Raw genomic sequence first — 23,500 nt, 5'->3', positions numbered from 1 at the left:
CTCTACTTAAATTACTCCCCTGACCCCACTGCAACCACAGCTGCATGGCTGTGTGTGTGTCCCTCAGAAGTCCTGCGTTTGCTTTTTTTTTTTTAACATCTTTATTGGAGTATAATTGCTTTACAATGGTGTGTTAGTTTCTGCTTTATAACAAAGTGAATCAGTTATACATACGTTCCCAAATCTCTTCCCTCTTGCGTCTCCCTCCCTCCCACCCTCCCTATCCCACCCCTCTAGGTGATCACAAAGCACAGAGCTGATCTCCATGTGCTATGCGGCTGCTTCCCACTAGCTATCTATTTTACGTTTGGTAGTGTATATATGTCCATGCCACTCTCTCACTTTGTCCCAGCTTACCCCTCCCCTTCCCCATATCCTCAAGTCCATTCTCTAGTAGGTCTGTGTCTTTATTCTCGTCTTATCCCTAGGTCCTTCATGACCGTTTTTTTTTTCCTTAGATTCCATATATATGTGTTAGCATACGGTATTTGTTTTTCTCTTTCTGACTTACTTCACTCTGTATGACAGACTCTAGGTCCATCCACCTCAACACAAATAACTCAATTTCATTTCTTTTTATGGCTGAGTAATATTCCATTGTATATATGTGCCACATCTTCTTCTTTTTTTTTTTTTTTGCGGTATGCGGGCCTCTCACTGTTCTGGCCTCTCCCGTTGCGGAGCACAGGCTCCGGACGCACAGGCTCAGCGGCCATGGCTCACGGGCCCAGCTGCTCCGCGGCATGTGGGATCTTCCCGGACCGGGGCACGAACCCATGTCCCCTGCACCGGCAGACGGACTCCCAACAACTGCGCCACCAGGGAAGCCCGCCACATCTTCTTTATCCATTCGTCTGTCGATGGACACTTAGGTTGCTTCCATGTCCTGGCTATTGTAAATAAGAGCTGCAATGAACATTTTGGTACATGACTCTTTTTGAATTCTGGTTTTCTCAGGGTATATGCCCAGTAGTGGGATTGCTGGGTCGTATGGTAGTTCTATTTGTAGTTTTTTTAAGGAACCTCCATACTGTTCTCCATAGTGGCTGTATCAATTTACATTCCCACCTGCCAGGAGCCCTGAAAGTGTCCCAGCCTGGGCCCATCTCATATACTAATTTCTCAGCTGGGGGTGGGGGCTGCCAGACCACACAACTAGTGTAAATACAGAAAGAAAACCACCTGAGGAAAGGTGGTGATTATTAGTTCCTATGGAGCTTCTACATGTGTGGGGTTTTTTATACATATATGTGTATTTTTTTTTCCTCCACTCAAAGCTCAGGCAAGGGCAGACAAGCTTCTTTGTTTTCTGCCTCAGCTGATGGATGGCTTTGCTTTCTACTCCACTGTAGCCTAATCAGGGTCCCAAGTCTGTACAAGGTTTTTAGTTCCAATTCCCCATCTTGTCTGTGCCCAGAGCCTTTTCTCTGTACCCCAAAAGCTGTTAAAACCCAAACCCAAAGTTACGAGTACTTGGTTACAAAGATGGGCGTACTCTCTTCCTCTTCCAGGAAAAATGAAGTGTCAGCAGCCACTCACCATGGGCAACTGTAGGTCTGGCTCTGATTTTGGCCCTTCAGTTTTTCCCTTACTATCCTAACTATGCATTTAAAAGGATGCTTGCCTTATTTTATCTGCCACTTCTAGGTGGATAAAAGGGATAAAAAAGGATAAAAGGAGCAGAAAGGCTTGCAGATTATCCAAACTGCCACATGGCCGAAATGCAGGTGGTGTCGAAGCGGAGGGAGCCTGTAAACATGGGCGTGTCCACACTCTATCCTCAGAGAGTCCCAGTCTTGCATCCGGCCAGGGGCCAGGGTCAGGGGTACTTTGAAGACACACCCCCACACCAAGCAATTCTGGTGTGTGAACCGGCTTAAGAACCACTGGAACACAAAATCACAAGCTTGGATAATCATATCATGTGAGGAGACTGTTTATATTTTGCAGGAAAACATGCTTTGCCTATTTTTCAAAAGAAATGAAAAATTTATTGGCATCTACAAAGATAAAATGCTTTTGCTACAGAGGATTGCCTTTGGGTGGTTAGTTCTTTTTACAGCCAATTGGATGCAGAAGACCCTGTTGGAATTATGTATCATTATATAGTGTACAATTCCATTTTCTAAAAGGGTAAGAAAAAATAGATGTTTACCTCATATTTCCTGCTTGAAAACTCCTTGGCCAAAATTTTGCTGGGCTCTGAGAACATTTTAAAACTTTTATAGCATTTGCTTTGCCCTGTCAATATGCTGAAAACCGGTATCAGAGATTTTGACCTTTGGCAGTGTTTTAGCTGAATGAATAATAATTCAGCAATTTTTAATTGTGTCACAGATAAGATAACTAATTAGATGAAAATTTTCAAGTGCCAAGTACAACTGCTATCTAATTTGCCGTTCTTACCAAAACCCATTAAATCTGAATAGATAAAATGTCCACTGTGAATATTGTACAGAATATTGTACAGAATTTGTACAGAAGGTACAAATGAAATTTTTCAAGTCACCTATCAGAATTATTTTGACACAATTTATGCTTTATGTAAAAGTAATAAAAATCTAAATTTAAAAATTAGCTTTCTGTAAATTTTATTAGTTATCAAAAAATATTAGAAAATAAATGCAGAATTTTCTTCTCAGTTATTTTATGCTGACAATCCTCATTATCATATCTAAGCAATGTGTTCTTGCCCCAAATTGAAGCAATCAGAAATCTATATTCCATATACTATGTGTTTTATATATGATATCTCATTTATTCCCTGCAAGAACCCCCTGCTCATATTATCCACATTTTACAAATGAGAAATGAATTTGCAAGACCGCACAACTAATAGGTAGCAGAGTTGCAATTTGAACCCAGGCCACTGAACTCTAGAGCCTGTATGCTTAACAACAAAACTGCATGGCTCTTAAATTTAAAAACTAAAAAACAAAAACACACAAGCAAGAAACCTACTTAAGGAACATTCTAGGATCACAGTGTTTAACATCAAGTTTTGTAGGCTCGATCCCTCCAAATATATCCCAAATCCAATTACCTCTCACTGCCTTCACTGCTTCTCACTGGGACATTGCAGTAAGGGACCTCAGTGGCCCTCATGGCACAGTGTTGGTCTTGGGATCAGGAGTATAGACATCACCTGGAAACTGGTTAGAAATGCAGATTCTCTGCCCTCCAAGTCCCAGACCTGCTGACTCAGAAAGTCTGGGGGTGGAACTGGCGAGCTGTGTTTTCACAAGTCCTCCAGTGGAGTTTGATGCGCCCTCAAGTTTAACAACTGGCTTAACAGAATGATGCATTCGTCCAGTCTTCTGACAGCTTTGCCTACTTCAGACGGTCTCTACTGAACGATCCATCTTCTAAGAGAGAGAGTGTTCTATCTTTATGGAATAAAGTTTCACCTTCAAGAACACAGTGATCTTCTTGAATTCTTCTCAAATATGTTCCTCCTGCAACAGCTGAACTGGATCTGCACACATCCAAAACCTCAGGCCTCTGACCCTGATAATTTCCAAGGCTTCATGTACCCAGTCTATGCATAGAATCTTTTATACTGAAGCAGAGTTTAACACCAAAAATAATTTTAAAGGATTTCTGATGTCTGCTTGTGCCCCTCAAAGAATGTTAAAGGTGACTAAGATTAAAGGACTGAAAATATCAAGTCCGTACATGTCAATAATATACAATAAATTTGGGGGAAACATTTTTTTAATTTTAAAAATATCAAGTCTAGACAAGGACAGGGAACAGCCAGAACTCTCTTGCATTGCTGGTGGAAATGTACATTAGTACATCTGCTTTGAAAAACTGTTTGGCAACAAATACTAAAGATGGAGATATGTCCACTCTAGGATCCAGTAATTCCACACCTGGACATATACCCAACACAAATGCGTGATTACGTCCACCATCACATATATACAAGAATGTTCATAGCATTGTTATTCGTGATAGCCAAAGACTAGAGACACCCAAATGTTCATCAAGTATATAGTCTAGAAAAATAATCTGTGAAATACTTCACAATGGTAAAAAAATAATAACCTGCTTTGCTACCTACAACAATATTGATCAGTCTTACAGATGTAATGTTGAGTGAAAGAAGGCAGACACAAAAGAGTACCTACCATATGATTCCATTCTTATGAAGTTAAGTAAACAGACAAAAACTAATCTATGGTGAGAGAAAGCAGAAGAGTGATCATTTCCTGAGTGCTGGATTGGGAAGGGGATGAGGAAGAGCTGTGGGGCGCTGGTATGTTCTGTATCTTCATCTGGGTGGTGGTTACACAGGTGTAGACATATGTAAAAATTCATCAAGCTCAATCCTTAAGATTTGTGCGCATGACTGTATATGAGTAACATCTCAAAATAAAAGAAAAATGTGAAATCAGCGAAGATCATGAAAGTGGATCCAGATCATAATTGACAGCAACAGCCCTAGAGTCAGCTTTCCTCTCCTCCCCGATTCCCTCACACACATACTTGCTACAGTCCCTCTGACTGACCAAATCCCCAACCTCTCTCTGACATCCAGCCCTTAGTTTGTCCTTTATCTCTCCCTTCTTTTAACCTTAACTCCAGGTTTGACTTGGCTTTCTACTAAATCCTTTTCTCTTGTCGATCTCTCAGGACCATCCCTTTCTAAGTCCATCTCGTTCTCCCAATTCCGCATCCTGAAAAATCTGAAATAGGACAGCAAGGACAAAATTCTCTTTACTAGATAGTTACAGGGAGAGAAGTAGAGAATGCTCAGCCAGTAATGTATCTTTTCCTCTCTCACACCCTCAGTTATGAAGTTAATTGAACTTTCCTAGGGCAGGAATACCACTGAGTAATTATTTCTTTTGAATGATAGTGGGCACCAGTACAAACAACTGGCTTCTCACGTAAAAGGCAGTAAACTTTGGTCTTGCTCTTCTTAGCAATATCTACTAGCCTATACCAGGAATTCCATGCAGTGTGTTTGTGTGTGTTTGTTTGTTTGTTTGTTTTGCTGGAGACTGTAAAAGTAAAGTTGGGAATTAGCATGGCTTCTGGAGAATAGTAGAAAAGCCAAGTTGCAGTTTCCTAAAATATGAATATTGGCAGCACATGTCAACTTTGAAAGGAACTGGTCATAGGCACAGAGTACAGAGGTAATCAATAGCACTTCCCTGGTGTAAGTTCCCAATGTTAAATTTATAGTCTTAGACCATTTTTTTCTCCCCCTGGTATCTGAGAATATCTGGGGTTTGGCAAATATATTCTCAAAGGTCTGTAGTAACTTATCCTTTTAGAACAGGCCCACAGGAGGTAACCAGGAGCAGGGGGCGGGGGGGAGTAGGGAATTATTATTTAATGGGTTCAGAGTTTCTGTTTCCGATGATGGAAAATTTCTGGAAACAGACAGTGGTGATGGTTACATACCATTGTGAATGTACTTAATGCCACTGAACTGTACACGTTAAAATGGTTATTTTTTAATAATATTTATTTATTTGGCTGTGCCGGGTCTTAGTTGCAGCACGCAGGATCTTCGTTGTGGCATGTGGGATCTTTAGTTGCAGCATGCGGGATCTTTTTATGTTATGTATATTTTACCACCATTTTTTAAAAAAACTGGTCCATAGGGACTTCCATTTCCAGCAATATAGCATATTAGTCATCCTGAAAAAACCTTCCTGGGACAAAAATACATAAAGCATTGGATAAAGTACTGTAAATATTTCATAAATGTGTAGTAGAGGTAGTGGAAAGTAAGGGAAATCCTCAGAGGTTTTTGTTTTCTTTTTTTTAAAGGCAAGATGAAAAAACATAAATCCAGAGAGGTGAGATCTAAAGTTGGTGTCTGCCCTGCTGTCATCTGCTGACCTTAGCTATATGAGTGGGCCTTCAGTAGGGGTAGAAGATAAAGCTCAGAGACTTGGAAACTGGACCCTTGGTGAATGAACTAGAACAGACCAACCACTCCCAGAATGTGACCTTAACGAAACTTGCCTCTCTTGGCCTTGGCTATAAATAGAGGAGAAAAAAAGTCTCCCATGTAGTTTTCTGATTACAAACTGGACTCTAGTAGGTTTGAAGCCCATACGTCTTGGTCATTCCTATTGCTCCCAGATCAGTCTTCTTTTCTACCACCTTTTTTAAAATTTGAAAAATTATCATAGATCAATTTTTGGGGTAGAACACACCCAATTCATTCACCTGTTCTTCATATGATATATTTTTCAGACCTCTTATCCCCCTAACAGTATCCCTTTGGGTATTTTCTAGCTTGTTCCAGTATCTCCTTAAGGAGATAGTCATAATGGAAAATAGTAACAGATTTAGCTCAACCGACAGACTAGAATGGAACTATTACCACTCATGATTGACATTTTGGTTATCTACCACTGAATAACAAATTAGCCTAAAACTTAGTGGCTTGAAATGACAACAGTTATCATCTCACTATTTCTGTGGGGCAGGAATTTGGTTGTGGCTTAGCTGGGTCCTCTGGCTCAGGGTCTCTCACAAAGTAGCAGTCAAGTTGTTGGCAGGGGCAGCAGTCATCTCAAGGCTCAACCAGGGAAGGATCTGCTTCAAAGCTCACTCTTGTGGTTTTGCATAGGATTTAGTTTCTTGAGGCTGTTGGTCTGGGGGCCTCAGTTCCTTGCTGTCTGTTGGCTGGAGGCCACCCTCAGTTCCTTGCCACGTGGGCCTTTCATCAGAGCAGCTCACAGCATAGTAATTTGCTTCATCAGAGTGAGAAAGTGAGGAGAGCCAGAGAGAGAGAAAGGAAGACAGAAGTCACAGTCTTTTATAACCTAATCATGGAAGTGACATTCCATCATTTTTGCCATATTCAGTTTGTTAGAAGCATGTCACTAGGTCCAGCCCACACACAAAGGGAGGGGATTACACAAGGCGTGATTACCAAGAGGCAGTGACCATTGGAAGCCATTTCAGAAGCAGCCTACTACAACTGGACATCAACTTCTAATCTGAAACCTAAAATTGTGACCTACATTAAGGATTTAGATTTAAGTGACCCCAGGTTAGTGAGGTCCTTAGGTACTTGGAAAAGTAAATGCCAATTATCTCTAGAGAAACTTACCTCAAGCTCAGGTATTAAGTACTTCCACTAGATAGAGTTCCAACAAACATGAGTTTGCAATAAAAAAGAAAAAAAATGCAAGTCACCATGAATGACAATTAGCAGAAACAAAGAATCAGATCTGCCAATGCTACAGATACTGCAATTATCAGATACACAGTATATAACAAGCATGTTTAATCTGTACAATTAAAAATATGGCTAAGGAACAAGAGAAAGCAAAAAATAGTAAATCAGATTTGAAACAAAAACAAATATAATTTCTAGAAATGAAAAATAAAATAAAATAATTGAAATCAGAAAATCAATAGATGGGTCAAAACAGCAGATTAGACACAACTGAATGAAGTAAGATATAATGAACTGAAAGATAGATTTCAAGGAATTACCGGGACTTCCCTGGCAGTCCAGCGGTTAAGACTCCACACTTCCAATGCTATCCCTGGCTGGGAACTAGGATCCCGCATGCTGTGTGGCACAGCCAAAAAAAAAAGAAAGAAAGAAAGAAAGAAATTACCCAGAATGCAGCAAGGTAAAGACATGGAAAATGTTAAAGGAAAATAGACATGGAGGATAGAGAAGCTGTTACATCCAATCAGACTTTCAAAATGAGATGAACAAGGGAGAGAGAACATTCAAAGAGAAGATGGCTGAGAATTTGCCAAGTTTGATGAAGATGACAAATCTTAAAATTCAGATGACAAATCTTAAACTGTGCTGGTCTTTCAGCTCCACACCCAGGCTTCTATTCCCTGTAAGGTAGCACTGGGGTTGGGTGTCCACAATGCTTTTCCAGGCTCTTCTAGCAGCTGGCTTCCTCCTAGGTTCCACCAATAAGAAATGCTGGTATGTGATCAAAAGGTAGGAGGAGGGTAACAGCAGGAGTTCCTCTCTCTCTCTCTCTCTCTCTCTCTCTCTCTCTCTCTCTCTCTCTCTTTTCTCTTCCTTTTACTCCTTCTGGTCCCAAGCCCTTAGCAACAGCCACCCATCCATCCCCAATAGCATAGCTGTTCCTGAGATGGTGGCCACCTGCTCCACCCTCCTAGGTTCTGGTAACATAACCTCCTCCTTTTGGTGCCTTGAACCCTAGGGATGTGCTAGCTATTAATACTTTCTGCTTTCTAATCTCCAGGCTACCTGACCTTTGTTCCTCTTTCAATCTCCCAATACACGTGTAGCCGATTCCCTTATCAAATCCTCTCTGTTTTGAAGTACCTAGCAGGGCTTTTGTTCTCCTGCCTGGACCCTGATTCATATGACGAATTCCAAGCAAGTTAGACAAAAGAAATCTACACCTAGACACACCGAAGTCAAACTCAGATCAGTAGAAAGAAACTAGAAAGAAGACAGATTGCCTAAAAGAAGTGACAGTTGGACTAACAATAGACTTCTCAACAGCAGCAATGGAAGCCAGAAAATAAGTCACATTCTCAAAATGCTGAATGAAAACAACTTTCAGTCTAGAATTATATGCCCTATAGAACTATTATCTACAAATAAGAGGGAAATCAAAATATGTTCAGAGAAGCAGTAAGAGATTAATTTTAGAGCCTGCTGAGTTAAATAACAGGGATGTACTTATGTTTAGTTTACGCCTTGGGATTTGGGCCCTCAACTTTGCCTTTGGAAGTCCAACATAATAGACTTTATGAGAAGGCTTTAAGAAGAGAATTCCTAGGACTTCCCTGGCAGTGCAGTGGTTAAGACTCAGTGCTTCCAGTGCAGGGGCCGCGGGTTCGATCTCTGGTCAGGGCTGTGCGGTGCGGCCAAAAAAAAAAAAGTAGAGAATTCCTTATAGTTCTATGTCTAGGGAAGCTAAAATTAAAGAAAAATCTTATTGACAGTATCACTACAGACCACAAATCAGCATGCTTTTTCCTTTAAGGACCAGATAGTTAATATTTTAGGCTTTGTGGGCCATTAGGTCTCTGTCACAACTACTCAGATCTGTTGTTGTGATGCAAAGCTGCCAAAGGTAATGCAAAGGAGCATGGCTGTTTTCCAATAAAACTTTATTTACAAAACAGGCAGAGGGCTGGATTTGATCCCCAGGCCATAATTTGACAATTCCTGCTACAGACTATGAACTATTTTCAGTAGTTGAAGATGATGGATTTTTCATATTTGCTGAAGCTATAAATCCTAGTTGTTAAGTTCCTTCTAGAAAATATGGTATTGAAAAACTTCCTGAATTGTATTCTGCTATGAACAAAAAGGCAATAGTATTAAATGTGCCATTATACCTTGGACATCAGACACTTGGATATGCAAAAATGACTATAAATCATATTTAAGTCTAACAGTATTGTAGATTAATAATGAATTCAACTCTGATTCTGTTCAATTGTTGAGAGATTGTTGAGGCCTCCCTCACACAGCTATCAACAGAATGCATTCTGACTGAAAAACTACTTGTAGGATGGAAAATCAGTTTCAAAATGTGTCAATTGTTATGGATAATAGAACAAACATGGTAAAGGCTAAGAGTGATTTAGGAATCATAAGCATACAGTGTTTTGTTCATATAACCTTCAGTACTGTAATCTGAAAGCAATTATAACTGTCTATAAGCAGAAAGATAGTGGGCCACTGCCTCATACTTCAGTCAAAGACAAAAATACATGATGTACAAAGGTTATTTTTTTTTCCTAGAAAAGTTTATTGAACATTATTCCTGCATCACACTTATTGAAAGAAAAACTTAATTTTCCCTGAAGGCACCCTGTCATTTCACATGATCTATACCCTAAAGTTTCTTGTATTAAAAATACAGGTTAGGGCTTTCCTGGTGGCGCAGTGGTTGGGAGTCCGCCTGTCGATGCAGGGGACACGGGTTCGTGCCCCCGTCCGGGAAGATCCCACATGCCGCGGAGCGGCTGGGCCCGTGAGCCATGGCCGCTGAGCCTGCGCGTCCGGAGCCTGTGCTCCGCAACGGGAGAGGCCACAGCAGTGAGAGGCCCGCGTACCGCAAAAAAAAAAAAAAAAAAAAAAAAAAAACAGGTTAAATATGAGATTAGTAAACCGCAGCATATGAAAGTTCATGCTGAGCAAAAACAAGTCCAAAAAAAAAGCTACCATATATCAATAGAATAGTTCCTACAGTATTTGTTTCCTATGTAAATCATATTTGAATGCAATTTTCAGAACCATATTTAAATATATTTTGCAATTTGTTAACTGTAGGCGTCCACATTTTTCTTCCACCACATAATCTGTTCCTTTGATTAAGCTGGCAACATTTGCTAGGATCCACAAAATGCAGCAAGTTCACAGATATTTCTCAAGATTTGAGAAACCTGGTCCACCTTTAGTGTAGTTTCCTGAGATTTCTGCTCCGCTGAAGTTAAAACGAGGATTTTCTTTCTGGAAGCTTTTTCTGCATTTGGTCTTGCACCCACGGATCAGCTGCATACTCAGATTCCAGAATAGAAGTCCAACAATTTGCTGCATCTCTCGTTGTAAGAACAATACGGACCATTTTTCTACCCTCCAGAGTCCACGGGTTCCCTCATCAGCTATTGTAGAATCAAAGAGTTTGCCCTTGAGGATCTCGTGGCCACCCACGGCCAGCGCCACATGCCGGCTCTGCGGGCCGCACTGGATATCCTGAGCGCGAGTGCCTGGCGACACCTGAACTTCAATGAACACCTCCTCCAAGATCTGGTACCACTGGCCCCACGGCGTTCTGCATGGAACCGCCCCACTGCGCTCCTCAAACAGGGCTGACACACTCCAGTCGCCTCCTGGCCCCGGTGGCCATCCAAAGGTTTTTGAATCGCCTTGTCATATATTTAACAAGATGTTTAAACAAGATGGAATAGCAGCTACTACGTGTTTAAAAGCCATCTAGAGCAAAACTAAAATAACATGCTTTTTAGATGAAAACAATGTGTCAACTTATTAAAACTGCTTGCAGAGAAAAATACTTTGCTTTCTGGAACCTGAGGAAGAAGTCATCAAACTGATGACTTCAGAGTACAAGTATTTCTTACATGACAGTGGCTGAAAAGATTCTCTTATCATTCTACTCCAGGAAGATGCTGAGACTGGTGTACATGAAATGAAACTGAAATATAAATGGAAAACCCCAGATGACTGGTTTCTTGAAGGCCAACTGTATTGCTCCTTTGCCGCAGTTTTAGAACCAAGGTTTAAGGACAAATTTTATTCACATGACCGTGTAAAGCAGCAGTTGCAGGCAAATATTGTGTGTGTGTGTGTCTGTGTGTGCGTGTGTGTGTGTGTGTGTATTTGGAGTAAAAAATATAAGCGTGGATAATACTTTCAGCAAAGATTCAAAAAAAATTTTCTTCACCTGGGACTAGAAGCTTCCGTCTGTGGGACTGCTTCAACCAAACTGCACCATCATCAGCAACCACACCAAGCTGAGGATATAAAATAGAGATGAGGGACTTCCCTGGCCGTCCAATGGTTAAGACTCAGCATTTCCACTGCAGAGGGTGTGGGTTCGATCCCTGGTTGGGAAACTAAGATCCCACATGCCGTGCGGCGCGGCCAAAAAAAAAACCGCCATGAGCCTTTATCTTAGTTAGTTCCTATTAAAGAGAAGGGAAAGCTTAATAATTTTGTGGCAGCATCAATACTAGCAGTATCCCATAATGGCAGCACTAACCAAACATTTTCTGTTACACTGCCCTCCATAGATGAAAGAGAGCATCTATTTATGTGGTAGATGGCACTACTGTTTAGTTCCAGGTATATTTTTCTCTACTTCTAGGTATACGGAGGATTACACTCCTTCTGCCCTTTAAATTAGGAACAGCTATTTCACTAGTTTTGGCTCATGAAGCTGGAGTGGAAGGAACGTGTGCATGTCTGGGCCATAGCATTTCGCAGCCAGTGGTAAACACTCTAGTCCTCTCTCTGCTGCATTAAATCCTGAGCCTCACTTTGAGAACTGGGCATGATAAAATGGAGTCTCCATCAGTCTACCAACCCCTGTTGGATATGCAGCACAAACAAAAAATAAATCTTTCTCATTTTAAGCCTGTGGGATTTTAGGGCTTATTTCCTAAGCATAACCTAGCTTATCCTGACTGGTGTAAGTTAGTGTCATAAACATATAGTATAATGACCCCAGAAGCAAACTATCAGCTTACATTGATGAGAAGTAAATACTCGTGAAGGGGATGTCAAACTCTAAAAATCTGAATACTTACATTTTAACAACAAAATTATAATATTTTAATATTATCTAATTTTTATATTTCATGTTGATTCTGGTATCTCAGAAGTTTATTATATAATAGTGATATTCTGCTTCAGCCAAATACTGATTTTTAACATGTAGCTGGTTTTTGTTTGTTTTCAGCCGTGCCATGTGGCATGTGGGATCTTAGTTCCCTAACCAGGGATCGAACCCGTGCCCCTTGCAGGGGAAGCATGGAGTCTTAACCACTGGACAGCCAGGGAAGTCCCTAACATGTAGCTGTTTTGCATTCAGCCAAAATGTATTTTTGGTGCCTTCTAAAAAAAAATATACTAAATAGGGCTTCCCTGGTGGCGCAGTGGTTGAGAGTCCGCCTGCCGATGCAGGGGACATGGGTTCGTGCCCCGGTCCGGGAAGATCCCACATGCCACGGAGCGGCTGGGCCCGTGAGCCATGGCCGCTGAGCCTGCGCGTCCGGAGCCTGTGCTCCGCAACGGGAGAGGCCACGACAGTGAGAGGCCCGCGTACCGAAAAAAATAAATAAATAAACAAACAAACAAATAAATATATATATATATATACACACATATATACACTAAATAAAAATGATATGAATAAAAGCCTGGCTGTGCGTCCTTCAAGTTAGTTACTTGACAGAAACCTGAAACTATTTGTAAATTAGGTCACATTTCTTCTAAGGAGGAATACCTTGATCTTATGGAATACAGGTGTTTTTTGCTGCCACCTTGCATCCTAGGTCTCGTCTCTTCTGCTGCCACCAGCTGGCTTCCACTACTGATAAATTCCAGAAACCAGCAGGATTCTATTCAGTGTTTTTTTTTTTAATTGTGGGGGAAGGGAATGTATTTTTTTTTAATTTATTTATTTATTTTTGGCTGTGTTGGGTCTTCGTTTCTGCAGTTTTATTTGGGATACTTGTTCTTAAGCTAGTATTATGTTCTCAATATTTCGGTATTAGTATTACTATTGCTAATGATTTTCCAGAAAAGTAAAAAAAAATAACTTTTAAAGACTTGGGCCTTAAGAAAATGCAAAAAACAAAGAAACAACAAACAAACAAACAAAACTCCATAAATACTAGTTTTCCTTCAGTGGTTCTCAGTCTTGGCTGCACAATGGAATGACCTGAGTTTAAAAAATACTGATGCTTGGATCTCATTCTGAAATTCTGATTCAAGTGGTCTAAGCTAGAGAACAGGCATCAGGAATTTTTAAAGCCCCCTGGTGATCCTAATGTTACAGCCAAGGTTGAGAACCACTGCGCCAGGTCAATATATGATCAGGTACACGTCAACAAAAAAATATGTACAGATGTTCAGAACTTTTTTTTAATGTAGCACCAATCTCAAATTTTATAATGGAAGAGGTTGAGAAAAGAATCTAAAGCTCAAAAAAATCATGTTGAACGAAATAAGCCGGACACAAGAGTATACTTATTGTATGATTCTATTTACACAAAGATTTAAAAATTAGAAAAGGGGTGATGGGAGGGCGAGGAGAGGATTAACCGGGAAGCGAGCGAAGAAAACTTCTGAGATGGAAATGTTCTCTATTTTTATTAGGGTACACAGATATATAGTTATCAAAACTCATCGAAATAGTTGAGATCCGTATTATGTTTTCGCTATATGTAAATTACGCTTCAATAAAAAGAACGAATAAACATAATTAACTTAAATCTGGATACCTATGACAGAGTCTGAGCGGCGGAGACGATTATTATTTGGGATTACCCAAACCCCACTAGATTAAAAGGAAGCGCAAACCCCAGACCAGAACCGGAGAATGGAGAGCAGACAGCAGGGAGGGCCATAGCCTAAGAAATCGCTAGAGGGCTGGCAGCCGCTGTCTAGTTGATACCTAGACAGCGGCGCCCGAGTGCCCCGCTAAAATAAGCCCCCACGCCCTTTTCCGGTGCGCACACTGCCGTTCGTGCGACCCACCAGAAGGATCCGGAAGGAAACGACGCCACCACGAAAAAGGAGCCGGTGGCAGCTGGGTTTCTGCGCAGATGCTGGGGCTGTAGGCGCCGCGCGGCCGGCTGGTTGCGGCTCGCAGGGAGGACGCCGGCGCTCGCCTTCCCTCCGCTGCCCCCGCCGCTGCCATGATTCCGGTATCGCTGGTGGTGGTGGTGGTGGGCGGCTGGACTGCCGTCTACCTGACCGACTTGGTGTTGAAGGTGAGGGCCTCGGGCCTAAGGCCCAAGCCCGCGGTGCCAGGGCCGGGGCGCAAGGCCCTAGGCCTTTTCTCTTCCCCTGCCTTGTGCCTCCCGGGCTGAAAGCCGTGCGACCGGAACCCACGTGCGGCCTTCCGCGTGGCGCCCGGTCCCATGGAGTAAATAAAGCACGGCTGGCCGCGGGAGGGGTGTGGCGGCCTGCGCAGCTGCCGCAGTATCATTGCGGGGCTTTGCAGGCCCCGCAGCCTTCGGGTCCTGCCCGGGAGGCGCCGGTAGTGGGTTCGGGAGGGGCGGGGCCCTGCCAAACCCCGCGGCGTTGCACCTGGGAGGAAATAAAATATCCTCCTGGGAAAGACTTTGTTTGCCCTCTTTGTCTTTAAGGCCACGACCCTCCAGAGACTGGTATTGGAATGAATCTAAATCAAGTTGTGATTTACATCAGTGGCCTCAAACTTTAAAGTGCTTATGACCATCTGGGGTTCCAGTTAAAATGCACATTCTGATTCAGCAGGTCTGGGGCGGGGGCCTAAGATTATGCATTTTTAACCAGTTCCCAAGTGCTACCAATGCTGCCAATCTACAGACCATACTTAAAAGTAGAAGGCTTTAGATAACTAGTTTCTGACTACTCGAATTCTAATTTGTATCTTAGACGCCGTTTCTTCACACTAACCCCGCTTAATACTCCCACCCCCGCCCCCCACACACACCCTGGGTGCACGGTCCATTCTTATTTGGGTAGCAGATACTATGGACAGTTGTCTGACCACATGCTTCAGGCACCCTTTCGGAATTGCATACTGGGGGTGGGAGTATTGTATGCGTGAAATAAAATCATGTAAATTCTCAAATATTTAATGAAAATTCCAATTATGACTAGTAAAACCTTCATGTTATGAATACTGTTTTAAATAGAGTACTGTAGTTTAGTATTGTGTGGTTTAGGCTTAACAGCAAAATGATAACTTTTGTTGCATTCAAACTTGCAAAGTGAGGAGATTATACAGTTGAATCCTTAGAGCAGTCCTTAGAGCTGTGCTCTCCCACTTCGTATCCATTGAGAGCTTGGGCAGATTACTCTCTGTTCCTCCATTTCTTCATCTTTAAAATAGGCATAATAAATGTAAAGCCCTCCTGAGATTATAGAGAGGATTTCATTAATTCATCCACATAGAGCCTTGCTACTCAACCTGAGATTCAAGGACCAGCAGCACTTGGCATCATCTGGGAGCCTGTCAGAAATGTAGAATCTCAGGCCTCATTCCTGACCCACAGAATCCGAATCTGCATCCTCATAAGATCCCCAGGTGCTTTCTCTGCACATACTTGGCACGGTGCTTAGCATGTCATGAGCAGTACAGGCCACTGCTGGTTTAAACAGTGATTTTGTTGTTTGGAAAAAACAAAGCCACGTGATTTCTTCATGTTGCATGGGTGACAAAAATCCAAAATAAAAATAATTTTTCAAATCTCTATAGTCTCTGGTCCAGTGTGTGAGGTGATCAGGATGTCACTTTAATTTCAGTAACAGCTCCTAACTTGCTAAGAGAGCACTATTCCTTGAGCGAAAGACGGATCTCTCATTCAGAGTATCCGCTTGGGGAATGGAGAGACCTCAGGTTTTAGGAGCCTGCACCTTCAGCTTCTCTGCTTCTAACTTGGTCTGCTGTTCCATCCTTGGTTTGTCTAGGATTTCCTCAGTAGACACCTGGAGGGGTGTGCCACTCTCCTTTTCCACGTCCTAGAAGACAAGCAGGTTTAATAACTTCACCTGAAGATTGAGAGCAGAGAGCATTATGGATCCAAAGGCAAACAGATACCTATATTCAGACTCAGGTCATTTTATGACTGTGGTAGGGCTGAAATATCCTTCTAGATAAGTTTCTCAAATGGATGGGCATCTGTATGACAAAATACTTACCATACTTACTGTAAGAGGTAAGAGGTCAGTGGCAGTGTATGTAAAACAGCCTTATGTTATCCAAAATCTTACATTACTCAAGGACTTCAAACTTCCCTAAAGATAAAACTCTTTGCTAGGCTGCGAATAAGCAGCTATCTCCCCAACAGTGAAGAATGTAAGAAGTTACTGAGACCAAGGTGGCTTTAGATAAGTTTTGTACTTTTTCATGGTCAAATTCAGCCTAATTTCTTAGGGTTGTTGCTCAGAAGAGGATAGAAAGCACCAATTCCAGCTAACCTGTCCCCTCTGTTGGATTGGCTGGGGGTCTTTTTTAATTACAACAAAAGACCTCTTTCTCTGGTAACAAGGCTTCTAGACCTGTGCTGTCCAGTATGGTAGCCACTAACTACATGTGGCCATGTAGCATTTGAAATGGGGCTAGTCCGAATAGAGATGTGCTGTAAGTGTAAAGCTGACACTGAATTTCAAAGACTTAATGCGTAAGTAAGTAAATAAATAGAATGTGAGGTGTTTCAATATATTAATTATATTCTGAATGATAATATCTTGATATTTTGAGTTAAAAATACATTTAAATTAATCTCTGTTTCTGTTTGCCTTTTAAAATTCGGCTACTAGAAAATTAAAAATTACATATGTGGCTTGCACTTATAGCTCCCATTATATGTCTGTTGGACAATGCTGTTCTAAGCAAAGGCCAGCAAACTTTTTTGCTCGTGGGCCGTAGTTTGCCAGACCCTGACTTCAGCACATCAGCCAATCCAAGACTCTTACTTTAATATCCTGAAGAATAAACATAAAGCTTTAAAATTATAAACATTTGATTAGTCAGTATCTTGCTTTCCTGTAGAAAACACTTTTATTTTCTTAAGCCTTATAAATTATTCTTCAAAATTCAGTGATGTGGGACTTTTCTTTCTCTCTTAGTCATCTGTGTATTTTAAGCATTCTTATGAAGACTGGCTGGAAAACAACGGATTGAGCATCTCCCCTTTTCACATAAGATGGCAGACTGCTATTTTCAATCGTGCGTTTTACAGTTGGGGACGGCGGAAAGCAAGGATGCTTTACCAGTGGTATTCTTTACTTTCTCTTTTTGGTTTAAATTAGTCATTTGTGATCATGAGAAATACTTGTTAAATGAACTGTTTCCATCATTTTCAATTTATTGAGTTTTAAAATGTTGACAATGTAAAAACTTTCTGGCTTTATATAAATTCATGGGATTGCATCATTGTGCTTTTGCATACATTCAAAATCAAGGTTCTATGTCTTGATCTGGGTGGCGGATACATCGGTATACATATGTAAAAATTCAATGAGCTGTACGCTTCAGACTTAGGCACTTTGTGTAAGTTATACACCAATAGAAAGGCAAAAAGCATATGGAGCATTTTCCACCAGGAAAATAATCCTGGAGAATTCTCTCCCCCATCATGACACATAGAAACAAGGGTCCTGGGAGTCATAGGGCTCCCAAAAGTCTGCCGGCTTTCCTCTATAATTCTTCTGTGATACCCATCCAGGGCAAGGATATTTAAAATACTTATCATCCAGTAAGGCATACACACAAACCAATCAGGAAAATGGCCAGCCAGGTTACAGCAGCAGGGTCCTGGAGCCCTCTGGCTATACCAGGCATATCCCTTTAATTTAAAATATTTTTAAAATCATGGTTTATAGTGTTTATGGTTAGGAGGTTTACAATGATCTCTGGGACACCCTAGAGACTGACAGTTTCTGTACTTGACAGAATTTCTAATATGGCAGTAGGGGGCCTTTGTCGAAATTCCTTTCTGTTAAAAATTTAGCTCCAACTAGAGTAGGGCTAAATATAAACGATCAGGTCATCAAAAAGCAGAAAATGCAACAGCAAATCAAAGCAAACAAAATAGAAATAATAAAGATAAGAACAGAAATAAATGAAATAGAAAGTATACAGTAGAGAAAATCAGCAAAGCCAAAAGTTGGTACTTTGAAAAGATTAATAAAATTAATAAAACCCTACCATGACTGATCAAGGAAAAAAGCAAACAAAATAGCTAAAAATCAGAATTGAAAGGAGAAACATTACTATAGATTCTGAGACTTGTTTTATTTTATTTTTATTTATTTATTTATTTATTTTTTGGCCACACCATACAGCTTCTGGGATTTTAGTTCCCCAACCAGGGATTGAACCCATGCCCTTGGCAATGAGAGAATGGAGTGAGACTCATTTTGAAAAATGAAACTATTGTGAACAGTTGTATACCTATAAATTTGACTATTTAGATGAAATGGACAAATGCCTTGAAAAACACAACTTATCAAAAAGTTAGAAAATATAATAGATTATTCCCAACTATAGAGGAGTGATTTCTAATTTCTAATTATTAAAACAGTAGAAGAAAGAAACTGTTGTTAAGTTTTACCATGTTAATATTTAAGCTCATTACAAAATTCAAGTAAAATTAAAATGCAAACAAAAGAATCGGTAGATGAAAAAGAATGATGTCTATAATGTGAAAAGAGCTTTCATAACTACATGAGAACAAGATCAAAACAATGCTATGTAAATGAGCAAAAAAATATGAGAGGAAACAAACTTTTTATTGGGAACAACATTCAGCCTCTTCAGTTATGAGAGAATTGTAAATTATAACTGCTTAAAGAGACTAGTGCCCATGCTTCAGTCAAGTATCTGAACTTCAAGTAGGAGAAAGAAGCAGAGTTATTGAAATTTTTAGACATTGTTTTGAAGCTATGAAAGGTGGCTGGTTAATGAATTTTTTAGTCCATGAATTGTGAGGAATTGTACATTTATGTAATTTTTTTCCTCTTGACAGGTTCAATTTTGGAATGGTGTTTGGTGTAATTGCTATGTTCAGCTCTTTTTTTCTTCTGGGGAAAACGCTGATGCAGACTTTAGGCCAAATGATGGCTGACTCTCCCGCTTCTTATTCTTCCTCCTCTTCTTCCTCCTCTTCCTCTTCCTCCTCTTCCTCTTCTTCCTCCTCCTCTTCATCCTCTTCCTCTTCCTCACTTCACAACGAACAGGTGCTACAAGTTGTGGTAAGTGCCTTCTTATTGCTTTAAGTAGCTTTGTTGAAACACAGATATAAGAAATTTCTTCTGGATAGCATAATTCCTATCCATAATATAAATATGAAATAAATGAAAAGTCTCACAATTTCTCAAATTACTTGCTTAAACAAAATCATTAGTAAGAGTATAGCAAAGAATTGTTGCAATGTGTAGTAGTAGTAGTAATAATAGAACAAATGGACCACCACTAAGACTGTCAACAATTACACAAGTATTCGATTTAATTCATGTTGTCTTTTTTTTCAGTGCAGGGTTTTTTTTAAATTGAAGTATAGTTGCTGTACAATATTATATAAGTTGTGGGTGTACCATATAGTGATTCGCAATTTTTTAAAGTTATACTCCATTTATAGTTATTATAAAATATCGGCTCTATTCCCTGTGTTGTAAAATATATACTTGTAGCTTGTTTTATACCTAACTTGGTAATTCATGTTGTCTTCTTGAGGTGTTGAATAATTGTTACTGTCAAGGAATAAGCATACTGATTTAAGATCTCTATAATGTAGAAATAAATTGCATCTTAATCCTATGCAAAATGTTCCCGTTTCTTCTTCATGGCTTTCAGATTCTTAAGCAATAATATCCTTTTAATTAAAGGTAAAAGACCTTTTGAATGATCACTGTGATTTCTTGATATGAAGAATAATGTGCTGAGTTGTACTCCTTTGACTGTAAGCTACTTAAAATAATTCCCACTTTAAAGCACATGTGTAGACCAATACCTTATCAATTCATGTTTCCAGAGTTTGAAAGGGTGCTTTACCACTGACTAACTTCAATTTTAAATTTTTTACGTTAATAGTTTCCATTTCCGTGAGTCATGGACGTTATGTTTTTAATCGTGTTCTTATTAATGAAATAGACTATATGAGTTAGTGACTTTTTTTTAAATTGAAGTATAGTTGATTTACAGTATTATGTTAGTTTCAGGTGTACAGCATAGTGAGTCAGTATTTTTGCAGATTAAATTCCATTGTAGGTTATTACAAGATAATGGGTGTAATTCCCAGTGCTATACAGTATATCCGTGTTACTTATCTATTTTACTTTATTTTGTTTTTATATCTTTATTGGAGTATAATTGCTTTACAATGTTGTGTTAGTTTCTGTTGTACAACAAAGTGAATCAGCTATAAGTATACAGATATCCCCTCCCTCTTGAGCCTCCCTCCCACCCTCCCTATCCCACCCCTCTAGGTGGTCACAAAGCACGAAGCTGATCTCCCTGTGCTATGCAGCTGCTTCCCACTAGCCATCCACTTTACATTTGGTAGTGTATATATGTCAATGCTACTCTCTCACTTCATCCCAAATATACAAACTATATAGTAGTTTGTATCTGTTAATACCCCTTATTTGTCCCTCCCTTCTTCCTTTTCCCCTTCGGTAACCACAGGTTTGTTTTCTATATCTGTGAGTCTGCTTCTGTTTTGCATATACATTCATTTGTATTATTTTTTAGGTTACACATATAAGTGATAGTATACAGTATTTGTCTATCTCTGTCTTATTTCACTAAGCATAATATTCTGTATGTCCAACCACATTGCTGCAGATGGCAGTATTTCATTCTTTTATGTGGCTGAGTAATATTCCAGTGTGTGTGTGTGTATATATATATATATATATATATATATATATATATATGTATATGTACATCTTCTTAATCCATTTGTCTGATGGGCACTTGGGTTGTTTCCATGTCTTGGCTATTGTAAATAGTGCTGCTATGAACATTAGAGTGCATGTATCTTTTCGAATTAGTGTTTTTGTTTTTTTCATATATATACCCAGGGGTGGGATTGCTGAATCATATGGTAGTCCTATTTTTAGCTTTTTAAGGAACCTCCATACTGTTTTCCATAGCGGCTGCACTAATTTACATTCCCAACAACAGTGCACAGGAGTTCCCTTTTCTCCACATCCTCGCCAACATTTGTTATTTGTAGACTTTTTGATGATAGCCATTCTGACAGGTGTGAGGTAATACCTCATTGTGGTTTTGATTTGCATTTCTCTAATAATTAGCAGTGTTGAGCATCTTTTCATGTGTTAGCTATCTGTATGTCTTCTTTGGAAAAATGTCTATTCAAGATTGACAGATTTTTTTTTAACTCATCTCTTTGTGGCCTCTACTAGCTGTGTCACTATGGGAAGATTACAAGTCATTTGTAGCAAAACATAAAGAATCTCTCCTATGGTAATAGCTCTTTCTTAGAGGTTAAAAGGATTCAGGTGGGTGAGGCCTCAGACGAGATGATTTATTTCTTCAGCAAACATTTACTGAGTGTAGTCTGCCTACTGGCCTTGTGCTTAGTCCTGCTTATACAGGGAACAAAATCCAATCCTAGCACTTACAGAGCTTTTAGTCTAGAGGGAGAGCTGCTATGATTTTCTACAGTTGGACAGAGTACAAGGTGCTGCGGGAACAAAGACAAGCCCTGCTGAGGTGTGCCTGGTACTGGGAAGAGAGTAGAGGAGAAGGGAAGGGAAGGAGAGTCCACATAGCCTGGGAAAGGAAGATGGCAGTTGAGCATGCCAGAAACAGAGGGAACCATATAACATGTAAAGGCAGAGGGAATAATAATACTAATAATAAAACCTAGTTAGGGGCTTCCCTGGTGGCACAGTGGTTAAGAATCTGCCAGCCAGTGCAGGGGACACAGGTTCGAGTCCTGGTCCGGAAAGATCCCACATGCCACGGAGCAACTAAGCTCATGCACCACAACTACTGAGCCTGCGTGCCGCAACTACTGAAGCCCGTGCGCCTAGAGCCCGTGCTCCACAACAAGAGAAGCCACCGCAATGAGAAGACCGCACACCGCCACGAAGAGTAGCCCCCGCTCGCTGCAACTAGAGAAAGCCCGCACGCAGCAACGAAGACCCAATGCAGCCAAAAATAAATATAAATTAAATAAATTTATTTTTAAAAAATACTAGTTAATATGCAATGCTTCCCATGTGAGGTTTTTTGTGCCTATTTTATTTTATTCCTGCAGCAATGTAGAGGTAAGCATTGTTGTTATCCCTGATTCACAGATGAGAAAACCAAGGCACAGAGCTGTTAAGTCACTTGCCTGTGATCACAGCTAGTAAATGGTGGGTCCATCACTCACCCACCACTGACCTCAGAGCCTGTGCACAGTATGCTCTACTCTCTTAAAAAAGACCAGTAATTCCTCAAGGAACTATAAAGTAACTTTGACCTGTATCTAAGAGGTATATGGTGGAAGGTATATGGTGTAGGAGATAAGATGGGAGATATAGGTAGGGTCTGTGTTATGAAGGGCCATTCTAAGAAGTTTTGATTTTATCTGTAGATAACAAGTCTATGCAAAATGGACTGGAGTAGGGTTTCACCGAAGATGGGGAGACCATTTAAGAGAGCATTTGGAATAATTCATGTTAGAAGTTATAAAGATCTTAACTAAATTAGTGGTAAGGAGAATGAAGGGGCTGGATTCAAGGGATCTTTTGCAGTGGAGTTCTCAGACCTCAGTCATTAATTGAATGTGAGGCTGGAGGGAGAAGAAAGTCGAGGATGACTCTCAGGCTGCATGGCTGTTTATTGTTTGCCAAGAAAGAGGATAGTAGAGAAAGAAGCAGGCTTGGAGAAAATATGATCACTGGCCTGTCTGCCTGCTAGGATTAGAATGGCAAAAGGGTTTTTGGGGGGTTTTTGGATTTATTTCAGTTTAACAAGTTTGTTTGTGTTTTTGGTTTTTTTTTAAAGACACATTTATTCAGTGTCACATTTATTCAGACTATTACATTTAGCAGTCAACAGCGTGGGTACAAAGAAAAATCTGTATTAAAACGCTTTGTTGGAATGCTTTACACTTTCCACAGAATAGAAGCTAAAATAATCTATTATACAATTAGTCACAAATATAGTCCTTGGGGTATTTTTGCCCATACACAGGAGTATTGTCTAAAACAGGGGTACCCAACTCCTGGGCCGCGGACCACTACTGGTCTGTGGCCTGTTAGGAACTGGGCCGCACAGCAGGAGGTGAGTGGCAGGCGAGTGAGCGA

At 40.3% G+C, this 23,500-nt stretch overlaps 1 protein-coding gene across 3 annotated transcripts in view; it reads left to right on the top strand.

Annotated features, from left to right (window-relative positions):
• Positions 1-14,203: 14,203 nt before the first annotated feature.
• LOC132418871 (membrane-bound transcription factor site-2 protease) overlaps positions 14,204-23,500 on the top strand; it is a 41,961-nt gene continuing 32,664 nt past the window's right edge. The window contains exons 1-3 of one of the 3 annotated variants that reach the window (XM_060002928.1): positions 14,204-14,454; positions 17,303-17,451; positions 19,204-19,429. In XM_060002928.1, the coding sequence (XP_059858911.1) occupies positions 14,380-14,454; positions 17,303-17,451; positions 19,204-19,429 (450 nt within the window). In that variant the 5' untranslated portion in view covers positions 14,204-14,379. The remainder of the gene's footprint in view (positions 14,455-17,302; positions 17,452-19,203; positions 19,430-23,500) is intronic. The other 2 variants (XM_060002929.1, XM_060002930.1) reach the window with 2 other exon arrangements.

The sequence above is a fragment of the Delphinus delphis genome, chromosome X (assembly GCF_949987515.2).
Source record: "Delphinus delphis chromosome X, mDelDel1.2, whole genome shotgun sequence".
NCBI classification, from domain to species: domain Eukaryota; kingdom Metazoa; phylum Chordata; class Mammalia; order Artiodactyla; family Delphinidae; genus Delphinus; species Delphinus delphis.
This window is presented reverse-complemented; position numbering and strand designations above follow the sequence as displayed.